Source organism: Channa argus, chromosome 1 (genome assembly GCF_033026475.1).
Source record: "Channa argus isolate prfri chromosome 1, Channa argus male v1.0, whole genome shotgun sequence".
Classification (NCBI taxonomy): domain Eukaryota; kingdom Metazoa; phylum Chordata; class Actinopteri; order Anabantiformes; family Channidae; genus Channa; species Channa argus.
Genome location: NC_090197.1, coordinates 17694994 through 17716394, shown reverse-complemented (window position 1 = coordinate 17716394; position 21401 = coordinate 17694994). Strand labels below are relative to the sequence as shown.

General features: G+C 38.2%; 1 protein-coding gene across 4 annotated transcripts in view; it reads right to left on the bottom strand.

Annotated features, from left to right (window-relative positions):
* vps50 (VPS50 EARP/GARPII complex subunit) overlaps positions 1-21401 on the bottom strand; it is a 97714-nt gene that overhangs the window by 13499 nt on the left and 62814 nt on the right. For 3 of the 4 annotated variants that reach the window (XM_067503481.1, XM_067503491.1, XM_067503510.1), the window contains 3 exons: positions 21131-21208; positions 20560-20640; positions 4187-4335 (listed from right to left, as the gene is read on the bottom strand). In XM_067503481.1, coding sequence (XP_067359582.1) covers positions 4187-4335; positions 20560-20640; positions 21131-21208 — 308 coding nt within the window. The remainder of the gene's footprint in view (positions 1-4186; positions 4336-20559; positions 20641-21130; positions 21209-21401) is intronic. The other variant, XM_067503501.1, reaches the window with a different exon arrangement.

Here is a 21401-nt window from a genome sequence, read left to right as displayed (position 1 = left end):
CAATGGGCATGTAGGTGAAGGGAACAGAGGTGATGAGACTGTTATGGGCAGGTTTGGTCTTCAGGACAGGAATGCAGAAGGTCAGATGGTGGTTGACTTTGCAAAGAGGATGGAAATGGCTGTAGTGAACACTTTCTTCCAGAAGAGGCAGGAACATAGGGTGAACTACAAGAGCGGAGGTAGAAGCACTCAGGTAGACTACATCTTGTGTAGACGCTGTAATCTGAAAGAGATCAGTGACTGTAAAGCTTTGGTAGGGGAGAGTGTAGCCAGACAACACAGGATGGTGGTGTGTAAAATGATACTGGTGGTGAGGAAGATGAAGAGGACTAAGGCAGAGCAGAGGACGAAGTGGTGGAAGTTGAAAAAGGAAGAATGTTGTGTAGTTTTCAGGGAGGAGCTGAGACAGACTCTGGGTGGTTTGGAGGTGCTTCCAGATGACTGGACCACTACAGCTAATTTGATCAGGGAGACAGGTAGGAGGGTACTCGGTGTGTCATCTGGAAAAAGGAAAGTGGACAAGGAGACTTGGTGGTGGTACGAGGAAGTTCAGGAGTGTATACAGAGAAAGAATTTAGCTAAGAAGAAGTGGGACACTGAGAGGACTGAAGAGAGTAGACAGGAGTACAGGGAGATACAGCGTTAGGTGAAGGTAGAGGTGGCAAAGGCCAAACAAAGAGCATATGAGGACTTGTATGCTAGCTTGGACACTAAAGAGGGAGAGGTGGATTTGTACAGGTTGGCCAGACAAAGAGATAGAGATGGGAAGGATGTGCAGCAGGTTAGGGTGATTAAAGATAAGAATGGAAATGTATTGACAGGTGCCAGGAGTGCGATGGGAAGATGGAAGGAGTAATTTGAAGAGTTGATGAACGAGGAAAATGAAAGGGAATGAAGAGTAGAAGAGGTGACTGGTGCGGAGCAGGAAGTAACAAAGATTAGTAAGAGTAAAGTGAGGAGGGCGTTGAAGAGGATGAAGAGTGGAAAGGCAGTTGGTCCTGATGACATACCTGTGGAGGTATGGAAGTGTCTAGGAGAGGTGGCAGTAGAGTTTCTGACTAGTTTGTTTAACAAGATCTGGGTTTGTGAGAGGATGCCAGAGGACTGGAGGAGAAGTGCACTGGTGCCAATTTTTAAGAACAAGGGAGATGTGCATAGCTGTGGCAACTACAGAGGAATAAAGCTGATGAGCCACACAATGAAGTTGTGGGAAAGAGTAGTGGAAGCTGGGCTAAGGGCAGAGGTGACCATTGTGAGCAGCAATATGGTTGCCTAGAAAGAGTACAACAGATGCAGTATTTGCTTTGAGGATGCTGATGGAGAAGTACAGAGAAGCTCATAGGGAGTTGCATTGTGTCTTCGTAGATTTAGAGAAAGCGTATGACAGGGTGCCGAGAGAGGAACTGTGGTATTGTATGAGGAATCTGGAGTGGCAGAGAAGTATGTTAGAGTGGTGCAGGACGTGTATGAGAGCTGTAAGACTGTGGTGAGGTTTGCTGTAGGTCGGACAGAAGAGTTCAAAATGGAGTTGGGTCTGCATCAAGGATCGGCTCTGAGCTCCTTCTTGTTTGCTCTGGTGATGGACAGGCTGACAGATGAGGTTAGACAAGAATCTCCATGGACAATGATGTTTGCAGATGACATTGTGATTTGTAGTGAGAGCAGAGAGCAGGTGGAGGAAAATCTAGAGAGGTGGAGGTCTGTTCTGGAAAACAGAGGAATGAAGCTTAGCCGCAGCAAGACAGAATACATGTGTGTCAATGAGAGGGACCCAGGTGGAACGGTGAAGTTACAGGGAGCAGAGGTGAAGAAAGTGCAGGACTTTAAGTACTTAGGGTCAACGGTTCAGAGCAACGGAGAGTGTGGAAAAGAGGTGAAGAGGGGAGTGCAGGCAGGTTGGAACGGGTGGAGAAAAGTGTCAGGTGTGTTGTGTGATAAAAGAGTATCGGCAAGAATGAAAGGAAAGGTGTTCAAGACGGTGGTGAGACCAGCGATGTTGTTCGGCTTAGAGACAGTGGCACTGAAGAAAAGACAGGAGGCAGAGCTGGAGGTAGCAGAGCTTAAGATGTTGAGGTTCTCTTTGGGAGTGAAGAGGATGGACAGGATCAGGAATGAGGACATCAGAGGGACAGCTCATGTTAGATGTTTTGGAGATAAAGTCAGAGAGGCCAGATTGAGGTGGTTTGGACATGTTCAGAGAAGACATTGTGAATATATCGGTAGAAGGATGCTGAGGTTGGAGCTGCCAGGCAGGAGGTCTAGAGGAAGACCAAAGAGGAGATTTATGGATGTAGTGAGGGAGGACATAAAGTTAGTTGGTGTGAGTGAAGAGGATGCTGAGGACAGGGTTAGATGGAGGCACATGATTCGCTGTGGCGACCCCTGAAAGGGAACAGCCGAAAGGAAAAGAAGAAGACCATATTACTTGGCACTAACCCTTTTACTTCAGCTGCTCATTTTCCCAGTATTTCTCTACAACGTCTGTGACTTGACACAGTATAGGATCAGTTTTTCTCAAAACAAACCCCTCCTTAAGATGCAGAGGAAAATATTAAATCAGATGCATGAGGAGTTAAAAGTAAATAATTCAGTATAATTGTTTTTAACATGATGCTTTTCGGTGGAACATGGTAAAAATTTTAAATCATCATCCTTTAAATACACCATCTGTAAGGATGCTGTGCAGCATTTAAAACTGGAAACCCAGATATAATTTACATTTGTTTAAATTGCAAGCTAGAACTAATAAGTGCTTGTCTGATTAACAATGCATCTGAAAACACTATGTTAAACACAGCCTTATAAAGGAGTCAACTGCAGGTTTGTTCTTTTTATGGAGCAGAGAAAATCACATTAAGGTTAGCTTCAACAGTTTGTGTTTACCTCAACATGGTGCAGTGTGGAGGGGGAAAAAATGTGTGTCCTTCAGTTCACACTTATCTGATCATGCTTCTGTTGTACAAATACAACATCTGAAAAACAGCTAGAAGGGCAAACAACAGGGAGAGGGCCACTTCTCTGAGCTCTTATCTTTGATTTTTCCTCAGGGGTCTCCCACACTTCACTGGTTTGGCTACTTTGCTGGTGAACAGCTGATCGGCTCTTCTTCATGTCATGTTTATGTCATAGGTGCTCACAATACGCGCTAAGTTTAGCTTTTTCTTTCTAATATACTTTCCTGACAAAAAAAACTTCTTCTTTCTCCCCAGAGATTCTTTTCCTTTCAAACTTTACCTACAAAATAACTACACCTCTGCACTTTAGCTCTTTTACTTTCATTATTCTTCAGAGGAGGTTGCCTGCCTCCAAATGAAATAATTTGTATGAGAGCCTGTAAGCCTATTCAGCATTTCTGCACCGCTGTCATTTGGCCCCTTCGTTATAAAGCTATTGTACCATCCAGGCCTCTCTGAATCAAATAGGTGTCAGTACTGATGATAGTTTAACCTAATTATTTTGAGGGTACTTTTGTGGGGTGTGGTGACGTAGTAAGTAATGAGACAGAGGGGGTTGAAAAGCCACAGAGGTGGAACTGAAGAGAAAATAAAAGAGAAAATAAATCAGAGAAACTGATTGAGCGAGTTAACACAAATAGTAAATTATAGGGATAAAGACTCGCTGCATCTACGTTTATTTCAATAGTAGCCTCTTCTTTAAAGTTTAACAGTTATATTTGTGTGAATTCTGAAAACAACATCGGTCGCCAAGAGAGTGTATGTAGTACAAATGTTTGAAGGCCTGGCTGTGTACGTTTGGTTAATAAAATTATGACCACCTTGAGGCGAGGGGATGAGTAGAAACCAGCCTCTTTAAACTTAATCAGAGAAAATGCTTTAATAAACATAACTGCCAACTTACGCATTGGCCGGACACACAGGAGACAACATGAAACAAACACTGGTGACATAATGTCCTCTTTCATGCTGGAGAAATAAAGACTAAAACTGCTTTGAGTTTCTTAAGTTGCAAGTAATTTGCTTAATGATTTAAAATGTTCAATGGGTTACAATGCAGAGGTTAATATTTTGTCAAGTGAGTCACTGCAAAATGGTTATTATTGGTTTTACTGGAATGTTATGTACAGCAGGGGTCCAAAACCTTTTCATACCAAGAAACCACCCCAACACCCACCCCAAAAAAGCTTTAACAGCACCCACATTGAAAATCAGGGGTGTAGAATACTTACAGAGACTCAGTGGCCACCACCCTCTGTGCTAGCCCATAAAGAGTCCCACTGTTAGTAAGGACCACCATTTGACTGAGATGTGGGCTGGGCACCTTTTCCTTTCTATCCTCCGCTGGGATGTGAACTCCTGCATTCTCCCCTGCTGCCTCCTAGAAAAAGCACAGATTCAAGAGATTCACAGATGTTTAGTCACCCAAGGGTTAAACAGCACCAACATGAATGCAAGTTGCTGTGACATTAATCAATACTATTTATTGAATATTTATTTAATTTAGGTAATCTAAAGATGAAAAATTAGGTGTGGAACAAACAGAAGTGGCAGTGCTAGGCCACAGAAATGATATACTCACATATTGATAATAATGATAGCGGAAAGTTAGAAGTAAGGATGTGCTAATAAAAACAAAAGTGTTAACAATAAAACTGACAGACAAGAGTAATGATAAAAACCTCTCATTAAGAAGATGCCTGGTCCCTGTTTTTCATTTTTTTAAATAAGATATATGGTGAGAAGGTGGCAAATGTCACCTCTGATAAAACACTGCAAAATGGTTTAACTTATTTGTAACTACTATATCTGAAATATTGTTATTGTTTGTGAAGCAGTGCTGGTGGGTAGTAAAGTAGCTTTCACATTTAACCCTGGCTTAAGCCTTTCACCTCCGAAATGAAGGCAAACTGTAAATGTACAGTACGCTGGTAGGGTAAGCATAATCTCAAATTTAATCAACCTTGTGAAACAAAGTCACATCCAAGGCACACACTCTATAATTTTGCTGATCAAACACTTGTCAACTGTCAGCATTTATCTTTGTTTTGATATATTCGACTACACGTCTCCATTCAGAGAACCTTTTATCCCTTCATTTGAAAAGCAATTGAAACTGAAAAAGAAAGATTTCAGCCTTAATCCTTTCCATCAATCACAATAATCAGTATCCACATACAAAGGATTTGAAATTCCATACAGCAGAGCAGAGTTTCTATTCTAAGCATGGCTGGATGGCATGATGTATAACACTGGCACATTTGCCAAAATTATGAGGCATGTTGGAATGCTTCTGAATTAATTGTAAATTCCTGGAGAGACTGCGTATTGACGACCACTGGGAACCTTTTATTCCAAAGACTGCACCAACTAGCCAAAATGAAGATGAGGCATTTCAGAATAAGAAGGTGTGTCCGTATCGTAAATGGTTGTACTGTGTAATTTCAATTTCACTCCCCCCGAACATTTTAAACATTTACAAATAAAAACAAAACCATGTTATTGCATGTCTACAGATTATTAATAAGGACAAATGCTGTAGAAAGCAGAAAGAACAGGTAAAATACCTTTGGTAAAGACAAAATGTTTACTAATCTAGGCAGTGACATTAGTTCTTTTTTAAAGATTATAAACAGAAAAAATGTACTATGCAGGCCCTCATACCATTTATTGTGAAGAAGTTGGAAAACTGTACTTTTTCCTCTTATGTTAAAAATGCAACATTATAGGACTTCTAACTCTGCATTCAACCAAAATCTCAATGTTGCAAAACCCATTATTAGTCTGAAATAAAAGTTTGTCACATTCAGAAGATTAACACACAACGAGAATAATTTTACAGTGGAGAGGATGTAACGGCTCCCCTATTTATGGTGCAATAAACCTTTCCCAAGAGCAACTCACTGCAAATATAAACGCTGTTATTTAAAAGTCAGAACCATGAATAATATAAGACATTAAATGAAATGAAACACTCCTCAGTACCGATTGTATAATTATTCATTATAACATTGTATACTTAAATAACATGAATCAATATGTAAGTCATCAGATGTTCTTATATTCTAACAAGGTTTAATGCATGAAATTTAATAAACACATTGTTATTGTTATTGCAACAACAAAACCAAAAAAAAAAAAAAAAAGCTAGGACAAAAAATACACACAAATATTCTTTACACATTACACTTCCCCCCCTTGGCAAGGCATTGCATAAATTCTTCTAAAATCAGGGCAAGTAGAAAACAACTGAAGCTCTAAATTAAAGATGCACTTTATTGTTTTGATGCCTATTAATTAAATCAAGAAGCTGTATGAATGCCTTATTTGGTAGATTTTAGAAGTTACATTTAGTATGCTGCTCATGTTTACTGCTCTAGTGTGCATAACTTTGTAGTCATAAAAGTTGTTGAGCCTCACTGAAGCAAAATCCCTATGTGTATCACTGATAATGGCAATAATGTCTTTAAGCTTGAAACGGTTAAGATTAACAATTTAAGATTGCTCTGTTGCACAGAAACCAAAGCGAAAAAATATGTGTTTTGTTCTCACAGAGGAGATCATAAGACTGAAAAGTTTACTCATTTCTCACATTTCAAAACATCTTTATCATAATTAATTTCAGTAAAAATTTGTCAACATCTTAATAATATGTGACTGAATCTATTTGAAGCCATAACAATGTCACCAGCATCACTAATCACAGCACAAATATGTAGTGGTTATGGACGTAATCCAGAAAGGCCATTAGTACCCATTAGTACTCTAACTACTACACATGATTTAAGATTTGGAACACAATAAAAAAATGAATAAATAAAAGCATCGCTCACTTGTAGCTGGTGGCCATTTGTATGGATAATGCTCCTGACCAGGAGAACCAAGCACACTTAAACATTGCAGTTCTTTTCCCCTAGAATTCATTGGTTTAAAAAAAATAATAATAATATTTTTTGTATGGTTACATTACATTTACGGAAGAGATGTAATAACATTATGTGCAAAAAAGCAAAAGTAGACTTGTAAAAGACTGTAAATAGAAAATTTGTGTTCCTTTTCCAACCGCATAAAACTCTATAGGAATTCTTCAGGTAAAAGCAATGGTTAGACTGAAAACAAAAGGTGGGAAAAAAGGAGAAGAAGAAAACCAAAAATAAAGATGAAATTTGGGATTTTCTGTACCTCCATTTCTATGATTCTAAGGAGAGAAAGTGAGTGCAAACAGAATTTTAGACGTGCTGCAAGCACCACCAGACTGTTTTACCTCTTCACCTGTTTGGTGTGACATGCACACAGAATGTGATCCAACGTCAGCCCTGAGCACCTACTTGCATGTTTATGACTTTATTAGTTGCTTGATCTGCTATCATTATGTGCTCACAATGGCAAACATGATTTGATGCAAGAGCATTAACATAATTTCCTGCTGTTGTTGCCCTTTGGTGGCCCTGTATATTTAAATGACTTTTGAGAATAAACACACAATACATGGCTGATACTTAGGGAGACATCAAGCATAAAAATGTATGTTTCTACCCGTTTTAATTTGTAAATAAATGTAAAGAAGAAAGCTGAGATCATAAAGCTTGTTATTGCCATAGTTAATTGATACATTTGAGAGTTTAAAAGTCTTGTCTTCTAAATCCTAGAACTATGACAATCCATAATCAGACATATAGCGAACTACAACTGCTCAAGTTGTGACACAAACAGGTATAACTCAATAATTTTATTATGACACTAATCATATCTTGACAATCAAACTAACAAATGACTGCAGCCAGATAAAAGCAAACCATATCCATGTGTAGGCTGCTTTGCCAAGTATGAGCACAAGAATGCCATATTGGATGAATTAAGTATCAGACATAGATTTTTCAGTCATAAAAAGGACTGAAAAGGAAGGGATGAAGCAGACTTTTCCATATAGCATGACTTATAGTAGAGATGGTCATACTTCAGTTGATTAACATCCTGCAGCTGCTGAAGATATTTAGGAGGTATTTAAACCTGAAAAGCAGTTTCTCAAAAATGTTTTTCCATAGCACGGTGTGTGTATTTCTCAAATAGACAATATAGGATGGTGATTATTGGTCAGTAGTAATTTTCATTACTTCCCATAAGGCAGAATATAAAAACTATTTTTGGACAAAAGTACGCCAAGTGAAAGTGACTCTTTCAATTTAAAGTGAAATTTGATCTCTGCAAGGTAATCTAGATTAATGGAAAATAGAACAGAAAATAAATGACTGCACAAGTATTTGCACTAAGTATATGCACTGTACTTGTGCAATCACTTTATAATTATACAGTAATTAATTTACATTAGTTTGTAGAAGTGTTTTTATTAAAAACAAGTCTTTTTCATTTGGTTACCATCAAAAAAGGAAAGAATACACAGTGCACACAGTGCTGCACAACAGACTCCACAGCCAGAGACCAGTCAGAATACCATTACATTAAAACTTCTTCTTCTTCTTCTTTTCCTTTCGGCTGCTCCCTTTCAGGGGTCGCCACAGCGAATCATGTGCCTCCATCTAACTCTATCCTCTGCATCCTCTTCACTCACACCAACTAACTTCATGTCCTCCCTCACTACATCCATAAATCATTACATTACAATACCATTACATTAAAACCACCATGTCTATTAATGTTGTGGCTGATTAACGAAAACTGTGAATAGACACATTCAGAAAAGTACAGAAAATACTACGTTCTTAAATGGCACTCATTTAGCCTTTATTAATTTACATGAAATCTTGAAAAAGAATTCATGAGAAGTGTTTTCAATAATGAATTGCTTTTCTAAAAAAAAAAAAAAAAAAAAAAAGACTGGGGAAACAACTCAAAGTTCTCAACTCAACTGTTCTCAAATAACTTTTATTACACTTGTCAGAGCAGTTTTGGTGTCAGAGCCAAAGGCTAAGTACACGCTGTTCATTCATCAAATATTTGCACATCACGTAACTATTCTGATGAAATTTTACCAATAGCCAGAGGTGGCTTTATTTCTAAACAAATGACATCAGCTTGGCAGGTTATGGGAAGGAAAGAAAATGTTTATTTTTGATCCTCACTTTAAAGACATCCGCCTCTGTGTACTAACTTAAATGATTGTCAGCAACTACAACCTGGAGCAGAAAATGACCTTTGCAAAAACACAAGAAATGAAAGAAATCTTAATTATTTGCAACACTGTTAGCTACAACGTGATAGAGAGAAAATTTACTTTGATTCCTCATTATAGCTCTCTTTCTCATGCTGTCACAATTCATGTTGTGTTAAATAAAATTGTTAAACATAATTTATTACAGTACATATATGATGCAAAGAGAATCTAAATGTTACAAAAGTAATTACTGGTATTTTATGTTTATGATATTGTTAAAGATTTCTTCACATTAGCAACATTTGTAAAAAGTGACTGAAATGTCATTGTGTGACTGAAATGTCATTGTTTACATTTGCAAGACTGCTCCGTGAGGTAAAAAAGAAGCCCAGATTAACAGCTAAAGTTTTGAAGGAGTTGGTTTGAGTTGGTTTACATCCTTGCTCATGAATCAACCATGTGCAAAATATTGAACAGGCATGGCGGTAGACCACAAAGGAAGCCATTGCTCTCCAAAAACAACATTGTAGCACACCTTTGGTAAGACAAAGACTGCCTTGAAATTCCACAACACTAGTGGTCAAATATGTTGCAGACACATAAAACAAATGTAAAACTGTTTGGACGGAACACACTGCACTAGGTATGGCGTAAAAAGAGAATGGCATACCAATATGCAGACATCATCCCAACAGTGGAGGGAGTATCCAGGCAGCTGCTTTGCTGCTTGTGGACATGGACCAGTTGCAATTAAGGAGGGGAAAATACATTTATCAAGGTACTGTACAGGATAAAGTCAGGGTGGCTGTCTGCTAGCTGAAGCTCAGAATAAGCTGGGTAATGCAGCAGGACAAGCCCTAAACATCAAAGTGAACCCACTAGAAAATGGCTTCAAAGATACAAAACCCTGCTTTTGGAGTGGCCCAGTCAGAACCCAGACCTCAAACCAAAAGAAATGCTGTGGAATGAGCTCATGAGTTGTTTACAGATCATAAAAATATGACTAAACTGAAGCAGTAATGTAAGGGAAGAGTGGTCCAAAAATATTCCTGAATGTTGTGCAGTCCTCATCCACAGCTACAGGGAACACGTGGTTCAACCAGGTGTTTCAACCAGTTATTACATCACAGTAGCCACGTATGTTTGATGGGTGTGTAAATGGTCTGCACTTATACAGCGTTTTTCTACTTTATTGGAACCCAAAGTGCTTCACCCTGCTTCTTATTAACCTATTTGCAAGTAATTTGGGGCTGCTCAAGAACATGTCAACATGTGATGGGAAGATGGGATTCAAGCCAACAGCCCTGGGATTGGTGGAAAACTGCTCTACCTCCCAAGACACAGTAGCTCCAATAAAGCTGTGTTCAATCAAGACATGAAAGATATTGGCTGTTTTTGTTTTACAAGCTTAGAAATGTTGCATTACTTGATATTTGTTACTTTGGTTAAGATCAGATCACATTTTATGACCAATTTATGCAAAAAACGAAGCACCTCCAAACAGTGCCATTACTTCCTTGCAACAGTATGTTATAGTAATAGCCTAATCAGTTTCAGTTACAATCTGAATGTTAAGTTCATGAAAGTAATCTAATCATAGCCTGTAATTAAGTTATTTAAAGCTGATGAAATTTAGATTGTATATAATTCCATTAACAAAATACACATTTTAATTTTAGACCAATCTGAAAGGCAGATTAGTCTCACTCCAACAGTGATATTACCAAGTGAACGCCAAAAGTAAATCTAATGCTCTCCAGATAAAAAGTTAGAAACATTACGTATTACAATTTGTAAGAAAAAGCTGTCCTCTTATAAAAGATCCTGAATCATGTTACTTAGGTTCAAAAAGTTCAATGGGGTTGAAAAATGGCAGTTACTGTAGGCAATTACAAAATGTGGAGCTTAAGAAAGTGGTTGCTTTTTTTTCCTGCATCCTTCCTTTAATTCCTTTATAAGAGACTTATTATATACTTTATTTAAAAAAATAAGGCCACTGAATAAACATACTGTACAGGAGCAAACTGATGTTTAACTAATAATTGTTAAGTATCTTTAATTTACAATTACTTAAATTATTTGATCACAGTGATAAGTAGTAATAGAAGGCAGTGTTTACTAATAACACAATAATTGATATTTTACCTACACAACACTTCAACACATTTGTCCTCATTTAAACTGTGAATTTCAGACAATAATTAAACAAAACATTTCTAAAACTAATTTTAAATGCAATTCAATAACCAAGCACATATGAGATGACAAATATAATTAGTCCTAACATATGGGTACTAGTACTAGTACCCATATGTGTACTAGTGCATCTTACATACCCTTTAAGATGCATGTATTACAATTATTTACAACTAAGTCAATATTAACATTTTAGTATTTTATTTTTATTAACACTGCTCATCTCGTTAGCATAATCATAAATAAGTGTAGGCACACATTTATTAATCTCTTACCATCTAAACAAGCCAAAGAAAATCGTAACATTCATTATATGACAATGACCAATTCAGGTCACAGAAATGCACTAGCAGCAGTGCAGAAATATTTGCTACTAAAAGTTTTCGAGTGAGGTTACCCCTTCTACCTGCTATCTACACATGGTTTGAAATCATATTTAATACTTTTGGGATCCCTTTAAAACAATTACCAATTATTTTTGACTGTTTATTCAGGGCAGTTTCACTGGGACACATGGATAATTGCTGAGATACAAGGCCTAATCAACTGACAACAGCACTATGATATGCTTTATGCTTGATTGGTCAATTGGACAACCATTTTATTTCTTCCGATGATGACAGATCATTTGTACTAGCTGATTGTGTATTGGTATTAAGTTAGGTATAATCGTGCACAGTCAACTAGTACTAATGTTCTTTTATCATCTGAAGTGTCATGAGCCTTGATATTTTTAGAGAAAGGGTTAGGGATCACTTGGAAAGGGTACAAGTAAAGAAAATAAGAATTGAGATATACACTGATCAGGCATTACATTATGACCACCTGTGCAATTTCATGTGATCTTATATAGTGGCTCTGTGGAGAATTCTACTGGGTGATCATAATGTTCTGCTATCTTGAGAAGCAACCTTGATAATAATATTTTCCACAGATATTTCCGACGAATACAGTAGTGACTGAATAAAACCTCAACAAGAGTAAAATGAGTAAGTGTGAGAGAAGACAAAAAACAAACATTTAACATTGTCCTAGTTGATAAATGTGGAGTTGATTCACGTGGAGTTTTTAACTGCTACAGCTTGTTACAGTAGAGCTACATCAATTACAGTCCTTAAGCCTAAAGACACATTAGCATTTTGCAAAATGGTCAAGCAGCATTAACATCTGGATGTGTGACACTAAATAAAAATGGCAAACACGTTATAAAAGCATTCTTTCAATTCCCCCATCAACAACCAATGGACTCCATTTCATTACATAGAAAATATTAACAAAAAAAGTACCCCTGCCTATTAGAAAAAAAAAAAAAAATAGCTTAATGGATGTCTGAGTGTTCAGTACAATCTGAATTAAAGTAACAAAATAGGGACCCAAAAAATAGGGAACATGAGAGAAAAATTCTTTTCATGATGAGCTCTTCCAGTTTTAATTATCTGTCTGGCACTGGTACTCAGACAAAAGTGGGTCTTGAGGTAATTTTACGAGTCTTTTTACAAAAGTTCTATGTGCCAGACAGACAGTTTTAAACTTTTGTTGTTCTTTTTTTTTTTAATAGAGATCACCCTGCTTTTGGATGACACTTAAACATACAGCGCTGGGCATAATAAGTTAAGATACATTTCAATGTGCCAGGCTAAATCAGAAAACACCAACTAAAAGCTATTCTTTGCTGTAAATATAAAAACACTAACAATCAGATGCAATGTTAAAGCTCTATTGCACCTTTCTAAGAAGCTGATCCTGATACTCAATAAAGATGTTTGACATTTACTTATTTTAAATGTCTTATTTTCCCACAAGTCACAGCTAAACAACTAGAAACATAACAAAAGCCATAATCAGAATTTACACTATGTTTCAAAAGTTAAAAAGATGAGAGGATTGTATTAGTAAACGCAGCAGAGCAGATGTTGAGGACAGCTACAAGTACCCTGGGATCTTGCCGTCAGATGGGACCCATGAAGAACTACCAAATACCTAAAGAGATTAAGGCAAGTCCTCAGAAGTCTGCTGAAGAGGATAAACAAGGTCCGGACTATCAAGACCTATGCCCTGCCACTCATCAGATACCCTGCTGGCATAATAGCCTGGCCAAAGTGAAAAGAAAGGCCAATAAAATCAAGACAAAGAAGTTCATTACAATACACCTATGAAAGTGGATGAGAATGACTGAGCCAAGATCCTACTGGCAAACTAATAATGGCTAACCACCTGGACATAGTGGTGGTGGACAAACAGCAGCAGAGGGCCGTACTGTAGTGATAAACATAACAATCCCTTGTAAAGCAACATCAAGTACAGGGAACACGAGATGCTCGAGAAATACTAAGGGGTGAAAGAAAAGCTAGAAAACATGTGGAAGGTTAAGACAAGAGCGTCCCTGTGGTAATCAGAATACTGGGGGCTGTGATCCCCCAACTAGGAGAGTGGTTTCAGCAGATTCCAGGGACAACTCTGTCCAGAAGAGTGCAGTCCTAGAAACAATTAAGATAATATGTAGAACCCGCAAGCTCATAGGCCCCTGGTAGAGAACCTGAGCTTGAAGGGACTGCCGGCAGGGCCAAATGCAGAATTTAATATGGAGATTATAGAAAAATAACACATGTAATGTTTGCCAAGATTTAAAAAATGCTGAAAAAAATGGTAAGGAAAGGAACATCATTATTTTAAGGATATATCAGTGTATTTATTTGGAGCCAAACCATAATTTGATTAGGGATTTTGGAGCACAGCATCACCCCAAAGCCCATGGGAAGAATTTCTTTATTTGATTCTGTGAGCTTTGCTAACACACTGCATTTGAGAAAGACAAGCTTGCCAAGACATCAACTTTAGTTTCTTCGAGGACCTTTGTACAGGCACAAGGGAAAGATGTTTTGTTTCTGTCTGTGGGGTATTAATGCAAATTGTGGCCCCACAACATTTTAATAGAGACATTAAGCATCAGAGCTGAGGAGCTTAACTATCTTTGTCTGATTAGAAATTAAGTCCTGAAATTCCAAATGAAACGAAATTGTATTTCAAATAAAGGACAGCAAAACTTTGAACTAGACAGAAAGAAGAAAAAGAGTAATACATTAGCAGCAGCAGCAAAAAACAGTTCTTGGTGTTGTTCATCAAAGTAAAAACTAAGCCATTTACGCATCCGTATTCTTAATAAGGATAGCCTGTTAAACAGGCCTGTTAAACTCTGTAACTCAAATACAATGTTTGTGCATTTAGAGTATTCATATGGGACATGTAATAAACTTCACATAAAGACGTACTGTAGGGTGAGTGTAAAGATTTGTATTGATCAGAATAATTAGTTCCTCTCAGAACTTCCAATCTCATTATCCGTAGAGTGTTTTAGATTTAGTACTGGCTGTACTTCCAAGAGCTTGATAATAGCAGCTTCCAAGAGTACATTGGAAAAAACAATCATTTAATCCCCTTTACATTTAAGCAGCTAAACTCTGCATTGCAGGCCATGGGTTTGCACTAGGTTCCAGCAAATTCATTGTTTTCCTCAAGTGCTGAGTCAGGGCCCACCTCTGCTGGAGCATCTATTTTAGCTTTGGTTTTTACCTACATGTCCACTGGGTGATTTGTTGTGAGCAGCTCAATTTTGAGTAACAGCCTGGGGTGGTTTTGAGGTGGGTATGGGAGGACCTTTCTGTCAGCAGCAGCAGACAACTGAGGAGAGATGGAAGCTCTCTTTTCAGTACTAAATCTGTCATTTGAAGTAATGTTACATGCTCTAAAGTACACTAACAAGTTGTGGTCCTCAAAGTAGATGGCTGGTAAGAAAATGATAAAAATAAAACACTATAGGCCCTGACAACATATATTCTTGATCAGCTTCTTACTGTGAGCAAAGAAAACAACTTGCTTGATGTAAACAATTTCATAGTATTAAATGAGATATTTCTGTATTTTTGTTTGTGTGCAGGTCTCGTGGTCAATTAGGATTTTGCATTTTTGTAATCACAATGTGACTACAGTAACCACTGACTTATCATTTAGGATGTGGTTTTTCGATGCTTAGACTTTTTCTTAGTCTTCTTAAATTGTGTTTTGAATGCCTTTAAATTTTGAAATCAAAAGACAACGGCTATTCATCTTTATAAAAGCAGTGTTTCCAGGCATAATTTAAAAAGCTTTTGAATCATTTGGATGTTATTTCATGCTAAATATATGATATACAATTATGGGAGCTTTATAATTCTGTAATCATCGTTGTCATGAAGGAAGCTTCCAGCTGGGAGCTGAAAAGTGATATCTAAGTTGAAGTCTCAATCTACTGTGATTGACTGCTTACTCCTCTTCAATCCATTCCATAGAGATTTATGGCCAAGTCGAGTAGACTGGCTGCCAAGCAATTACTGTCAAGTGGATCCTATTGCGCCTCTTTGTCACTCTAATACTAGAAATTTGGTTCTCATTAGATGAATGTCAAATAGCATTAGAGCGTTCATTTTTTTTTTTTTTAAACACCACAAGGCCCCTTAAAGCCTATCTCTGGCAACTTTTCTTACTATAGCTGCTGTAACACAAGATAAAGATATAAGAAATAAAACTTCTTCTTGAGGTATTTGAGTTAAAAAAGCTGAACCTGAATGAACCAAAAGTGTAAGCTGGTGGGAAAATAGAGAAATGCATAAAATAAATAGAAGGATTTAAATTAAAGTGTGTGATTCGTCTTATCACCGTCTGTCACACTGTTAGATGTAATGTGTCATCAGCAAAAGTTGACAAGAAGTTGCAGACATAAAGTTAATTTGCTGTAACCAGGGGGATCAACTGTGTCTTCATCAGAGCTGAGGAGCATGACCTGCCTATCAATGAAGTGTGTGCATGAGCTCCAATGAAACCCCAACAAAATGCCAATACTTGTGATATCCTAACAACTACAGTATAAACAGTCACACCATGGAGCTTAATTATGATCTATAATCCCTGTCGATTGGCACTCCCCTCTGGCTTGTTGCACCATTTGCACACCACAACAAAGAGACCGGCCTGGACAGGGATGTGCCCTCCTGAGAGACGCAGAACTAATGACTGAGTACAGCTCATAGTGTGTGAATGAGAAAATGCAGCCTGTGTGCATGTGTGTGTGTGACATTAGCCAGTGCCTCTCATGGGAGGCAGCGCGCCAGAGTGTTTTGGCTGTGCCAAGCCGGAGTAGCAAACCACAACCGCAACACATGCCTAGGGATTATCACCCTGCTACTGGGAGAAAGACAAGTAGAAATTGTGAAAAGTGTGATGGACAGTCACTTAAATAAAGGGATCATGAGGCATAGAACCATGTATGCCTTTTCATTTGTTATTGTTTAAATTGCCTGGTATATGTGGTGGCTATCTGTGACTGTGTATTTTTTGTACATTTCTGCAGGCATCCTCATAGCCAGATAACTGCTGCCAACACAAAATTACCAGACTTCTCACTCCTGTTTTTAGTGCCAGAACTGAAAAAGCCTGAGCCCCACTCTACACTAAAGCTGAGTGCCCAAAGCAAGCGAGGCACACACAAATACACAAACTGACAAACACACACACCCCCCTAATTAACTCATTCCACAATGTGAGGTGACTTCAGTAACCGCAAGAGAGAAATCAAACTGGAAAAAAGAAAACTACTGTAAAATCAAAGAGAAAATCAGGCCCTATGATACTATCTTATGCCTGCTCTAACTGTGAACGCTAAAATAAATACATACAAATGCACAACTGTATATTCAGTCAGAAGCGGAATGATGTGGAATGATACAGGAGGTTGTTTGTGCTGAGAGCTGAAAGGCATGTAATCACTGGCACACAGCTGCTGAAGAGTAGTATCCAATGGGACAAACAGGAGAGAAAACAAAAACGAAGGAGAGAAAGAAAAGAATGAGAAAATGTTGGAGAAACAAGTGAGAAAAATGACCTGTCTGGTTGAAAGAGTAAATATGTACTGTATGTTTTGAGCAGTGGGAGAAGTAAAAATGATGGTGAAATATGGGTGGCTTTCATTTGAAATGCGAGCCTGTATCAGCTCTCTTCACAATGTTGCCTGCAGCAGTGGCTCTCTACAGCTGTCACAGCTGAACTTTCTGGCAGTGACAGTATGGCCACAGATGGGCTTCATGACATTATTTTGATCTGGCCCTGATCTGGTTGTTTCACCTGCCCCAAGCTGTATCACTAAAACATTTTAGTTTTTTTATGCAAGAATTGAAACAAATCAGTATTTTACACGATGGCTGATTCCTTACAACAATTCAGAGCTTGGAATTAGAGTAGACAAGCGCACATGTGGTTAAACATTATGTAACAAGTGTTTTGCGGAAAGCACTTAATATTTGAACAATATGTCTGCAGCTCTCAGAAGTTCCCCTCTAACCTTAGCGTTCCAAACATGCTACATCCAATATTCAAAGTCAAAAGTGAGTGAACTTGAAATGAAATCTGTCAAACCAAGACAGCAACAAGGCATCAGAAAGGTAATCAAGGATACGTGAGGCAGAGAAATAGAACATAAACTAGGGGATGATCTTTTACTTTTCCCCCATGGAGCTTCCAATTTACGCTGAAGCCACTCCGTACCTGAGAAGAGATGAGATGGAATTTCACTGCCGTTCATATGGGACTACGAGTCATTACTGGCACATTGGTTTTAGAATCAAGCAGTTGCGACGGCAAATCAGGGGAACAAAACCGCAAGGATTCGAAGGCTCAATCGAAATGCAGTGTGCAATTAACTTTATAATCTGTTTACAGATGAGGTCTACCCTGGTGCAATCTCTGGAGTTTGTGTATTTATATGCAGGTGGAACAGTGTGTGTGTACTTTATTTGAATACCTGCAACTGTTCACTATGACCAAAGTTACCCACATAAAAAAGAAAGAGTTATGATCTATATGATCTACATAAAACAACAGAATATGAAGATATGTCTTAAAAGAAAACACTAGATATGTAATGTATTACATGCAGGACCATATACTCTAGCTCTAAAAAATGTCAGGGCAATACAAACAGCGGACATATTTTTCAAACAAGTACTGTATACTGATGTGTTTAATAGATGAGTGGTGTTTGTGAGATTTATAAACTGTATGCAGGTCATGATTTATACAAAAAAGAGTCACAGATGACTCAGATGCAGATAAAACAAAATGGAAGAGAAAAACTTGGGAGAGCTGTTCTACTGTGGAAAATGGGGCATTTTTCCAACATTCAATGATTTATCAAGACGAGCTAAAATAGTTTTACATATGAGAAAGTACAGACTGAAAGCATTTGCCAAAACATTAGATAGGAGACGGATGCTGTTACAACGGACGTTCGGGTGTCCCGCTTCTGAGGCAATTTTTAATACACCTCCTAAGCAGGCAGCCCAAGATAGCAACAAGGTGATATGATATAATTATGCACATGGTTTACGTTAGGAACCGTTCTGTGTCCTGGGACAACTTGCTCTCTTTAATAGAGACTCACGTGTCTAAGTGAAGTGCTATCTCACTAAGCCTGTTCATTTTGTTCGCCTGTGTCCATTTGATCAGTTTAACAGTTCAGGGGATAAATACGTTCCTCACACAAGGCAGCTGAGCACGGAGCTTGGCAGCCGCAACCTATCTGACATCTGAAAATGGCTCACAATTAAGCCACAAAATTACTGATGTGTAAAAAGCTGCTTGAGTGCCCCCAGAGGGTGGAAAACATGTTTTGATAATTCATTATTCTCTCTGCATTTTCTGACTTTTATCTGCTTTTGTCTCTCTGCTTCCCTGACTTATTTCCCTTTTTCATTTCTCTTCTCTTCAGACCACCTCTGAACCGCTAAGCCATAAACATTACAGCCAAGTAGCCAGCCATTGCTATTACAGTGAAAGGCCATTATGATCAGAAAGCTGCTTTGGATATTTTATGCTCCCTGCTGCAGAAAACCAATGATTATATTTGTGTGCAAAGGTGATATTGGCTGGAAAATAATTCAGTTCCAACTTGTTTTAGAATCTAATATGAAATACATTACAAGTGAGGCTAGCATTGACCCCAACAGCTTGTGACTGTGTTGTACTGTAGGTTGTTATTGGCAGTAACAGTAAGCTGACAACTTCTAATGCTGTTTATTATAAATACTGCTAACTGGACATTAATTTAGTCCAAGTCAGTCATCAAATTCCTGCCAACTTTTTTATGTGCAGTTGCAAAAATGCATTCTGAAGCAAAGAGGAAAACATAAAATGTTTTTTTCAGCAGCCAAGTCTACAGTGTTACATGAAGGTACAGATCAAAGTAGAAATAATATATGAGAGACAACCCCACAGGTTCTCAGACAATGATCATTAAAATAACATAATTTAGGAGTTCACCATGGGAAAAAAAATACATTTTCAAAACTTGTGTCTAACAATATGTGTCATAAAATAAAAATCAAATATTGACTGAAATAAAAGCTGAATTACTGTCATCCAGTCTGGAGTACTGCAGAAAAAGGACAATAATAGTAATAGACACAACAGATGTGCAATAATGTTTTCTGAAGGAGTCTCAGCTGAGTCTTTACATAATACATATTTGAGATCAAATCAAAATGAGTAAATTATGAGTTCTGTGAATTATTCAGCTGCAGTTATACCGTAATTAGACTTGAGGGACAAAATTAATTGTTTTTCTCACTAAAACAGTAAAGGGATGTAAAACCTAAATGGTATTAGGGTCAGAATAAAGACCAAGTCTGGTTTATCTGAACCCAAGCCAAGAAGGCATTGATTCAAATGTAAAGCGGAAGTGAGAGATGATACCTGATACTATCACTGTGTTACAGAGACAGACTGTACTGTACAAAGATATGCTATTAGACCAAAAAAGTGAAGAGAGAGTGGACTGTACCAGACTAATTGTCACTATGTAGTATTATAGAGGGGAGTAGCGATTGAGAGCCCTAATGGAATAACACACATATTCACCCTGGTGAGGCCACCTAAACAGGCAGAGGTGTGAGTGTGTGAGCAAGCAAGTGACCACTGGCGTGATAATGACGACCCATAATGCATTTTATGGCGACATGGGCTGTGGTCTCTCTTGACAATGAGGCCACACATATGGGTCGAACAGAGAAGCGTGGACGGGCATAAAATACAGAGAGAAGCATAAAGAGGGGGATACCAGGGAACGGAGTGGAAAGAGCATGTTTTTGTTAGAAAATGAGACTGGCGATGAGATAACAAGAGATGGTAAAAGAGAAAGAGGGAGAAAGACAGGAAGTAAAAAGAGAAAGCGGAGGAGAGGAGGCGAAGATGGCAAGAGAGAGTTAGTCTTACCATGTCAATGAGGCTCTCCTGGATCCGGTTCAGTGTGGTTCTCAGTCTGCTGCTGATAAGGCCTAGGCCCGATGACTCATACTGTAGAATACACAAACACAGTTAGTGTCAGCACTGTGCACAAAAACCTTCCACTTTAGGAATACACGCTTAAGCTGGGTGTGAAAGCAGGCACACACATAGAAACAGCAACATTTGCTCTCATCTCACGTACTCAGAGACAAGAGTATTGTTAGTTTCTGCTTCTCCACAGTTCTAATCCAAAAGGAGGAGGAGGAACTGGGACATACATCAAAATTAGACAATCACAGCAGCAACAGATGACAGACGAGAGGAAAAGATATAGGGCATAGAATAGAGTATAAAGAGGGTGAAAGCACACTATCTCAGATAAATATCTAAATACCTTTGAAATCACTTTCAGATGAGCTTCTTGTCAATTAAAGAAGCAAATCACGCACACTTTAAAAGTATCAGATCAACTACTCTGCAAATGTTGACTAGTATTCTAGCCTGACAAAGAGGGTATGGCCCTGTGTATTAGTCAAAACACTTCCAGTTCTAGTCTTACCAAGCAAGCAGGGCCCACCACCCTGGCAGCTCCTGCCTCTCTGCCACCATGAGTTGGCAAAGACGGGCTTGGGACAGGCTATGGATGACAAATGGACAGCAGATGGAGAAACAAGAGGTACAATTTGCAAGAAAAATAAAACTGTAGAGAAAGTTTACCAGAACTGAAAATCTAAACATCAACTGAAAAAAATGGGTCAGCAGACAATACAGTAGCAGTTTCAGTCTACCACAATACTAAACAGATCACATACATCACAAGATTGCATCTA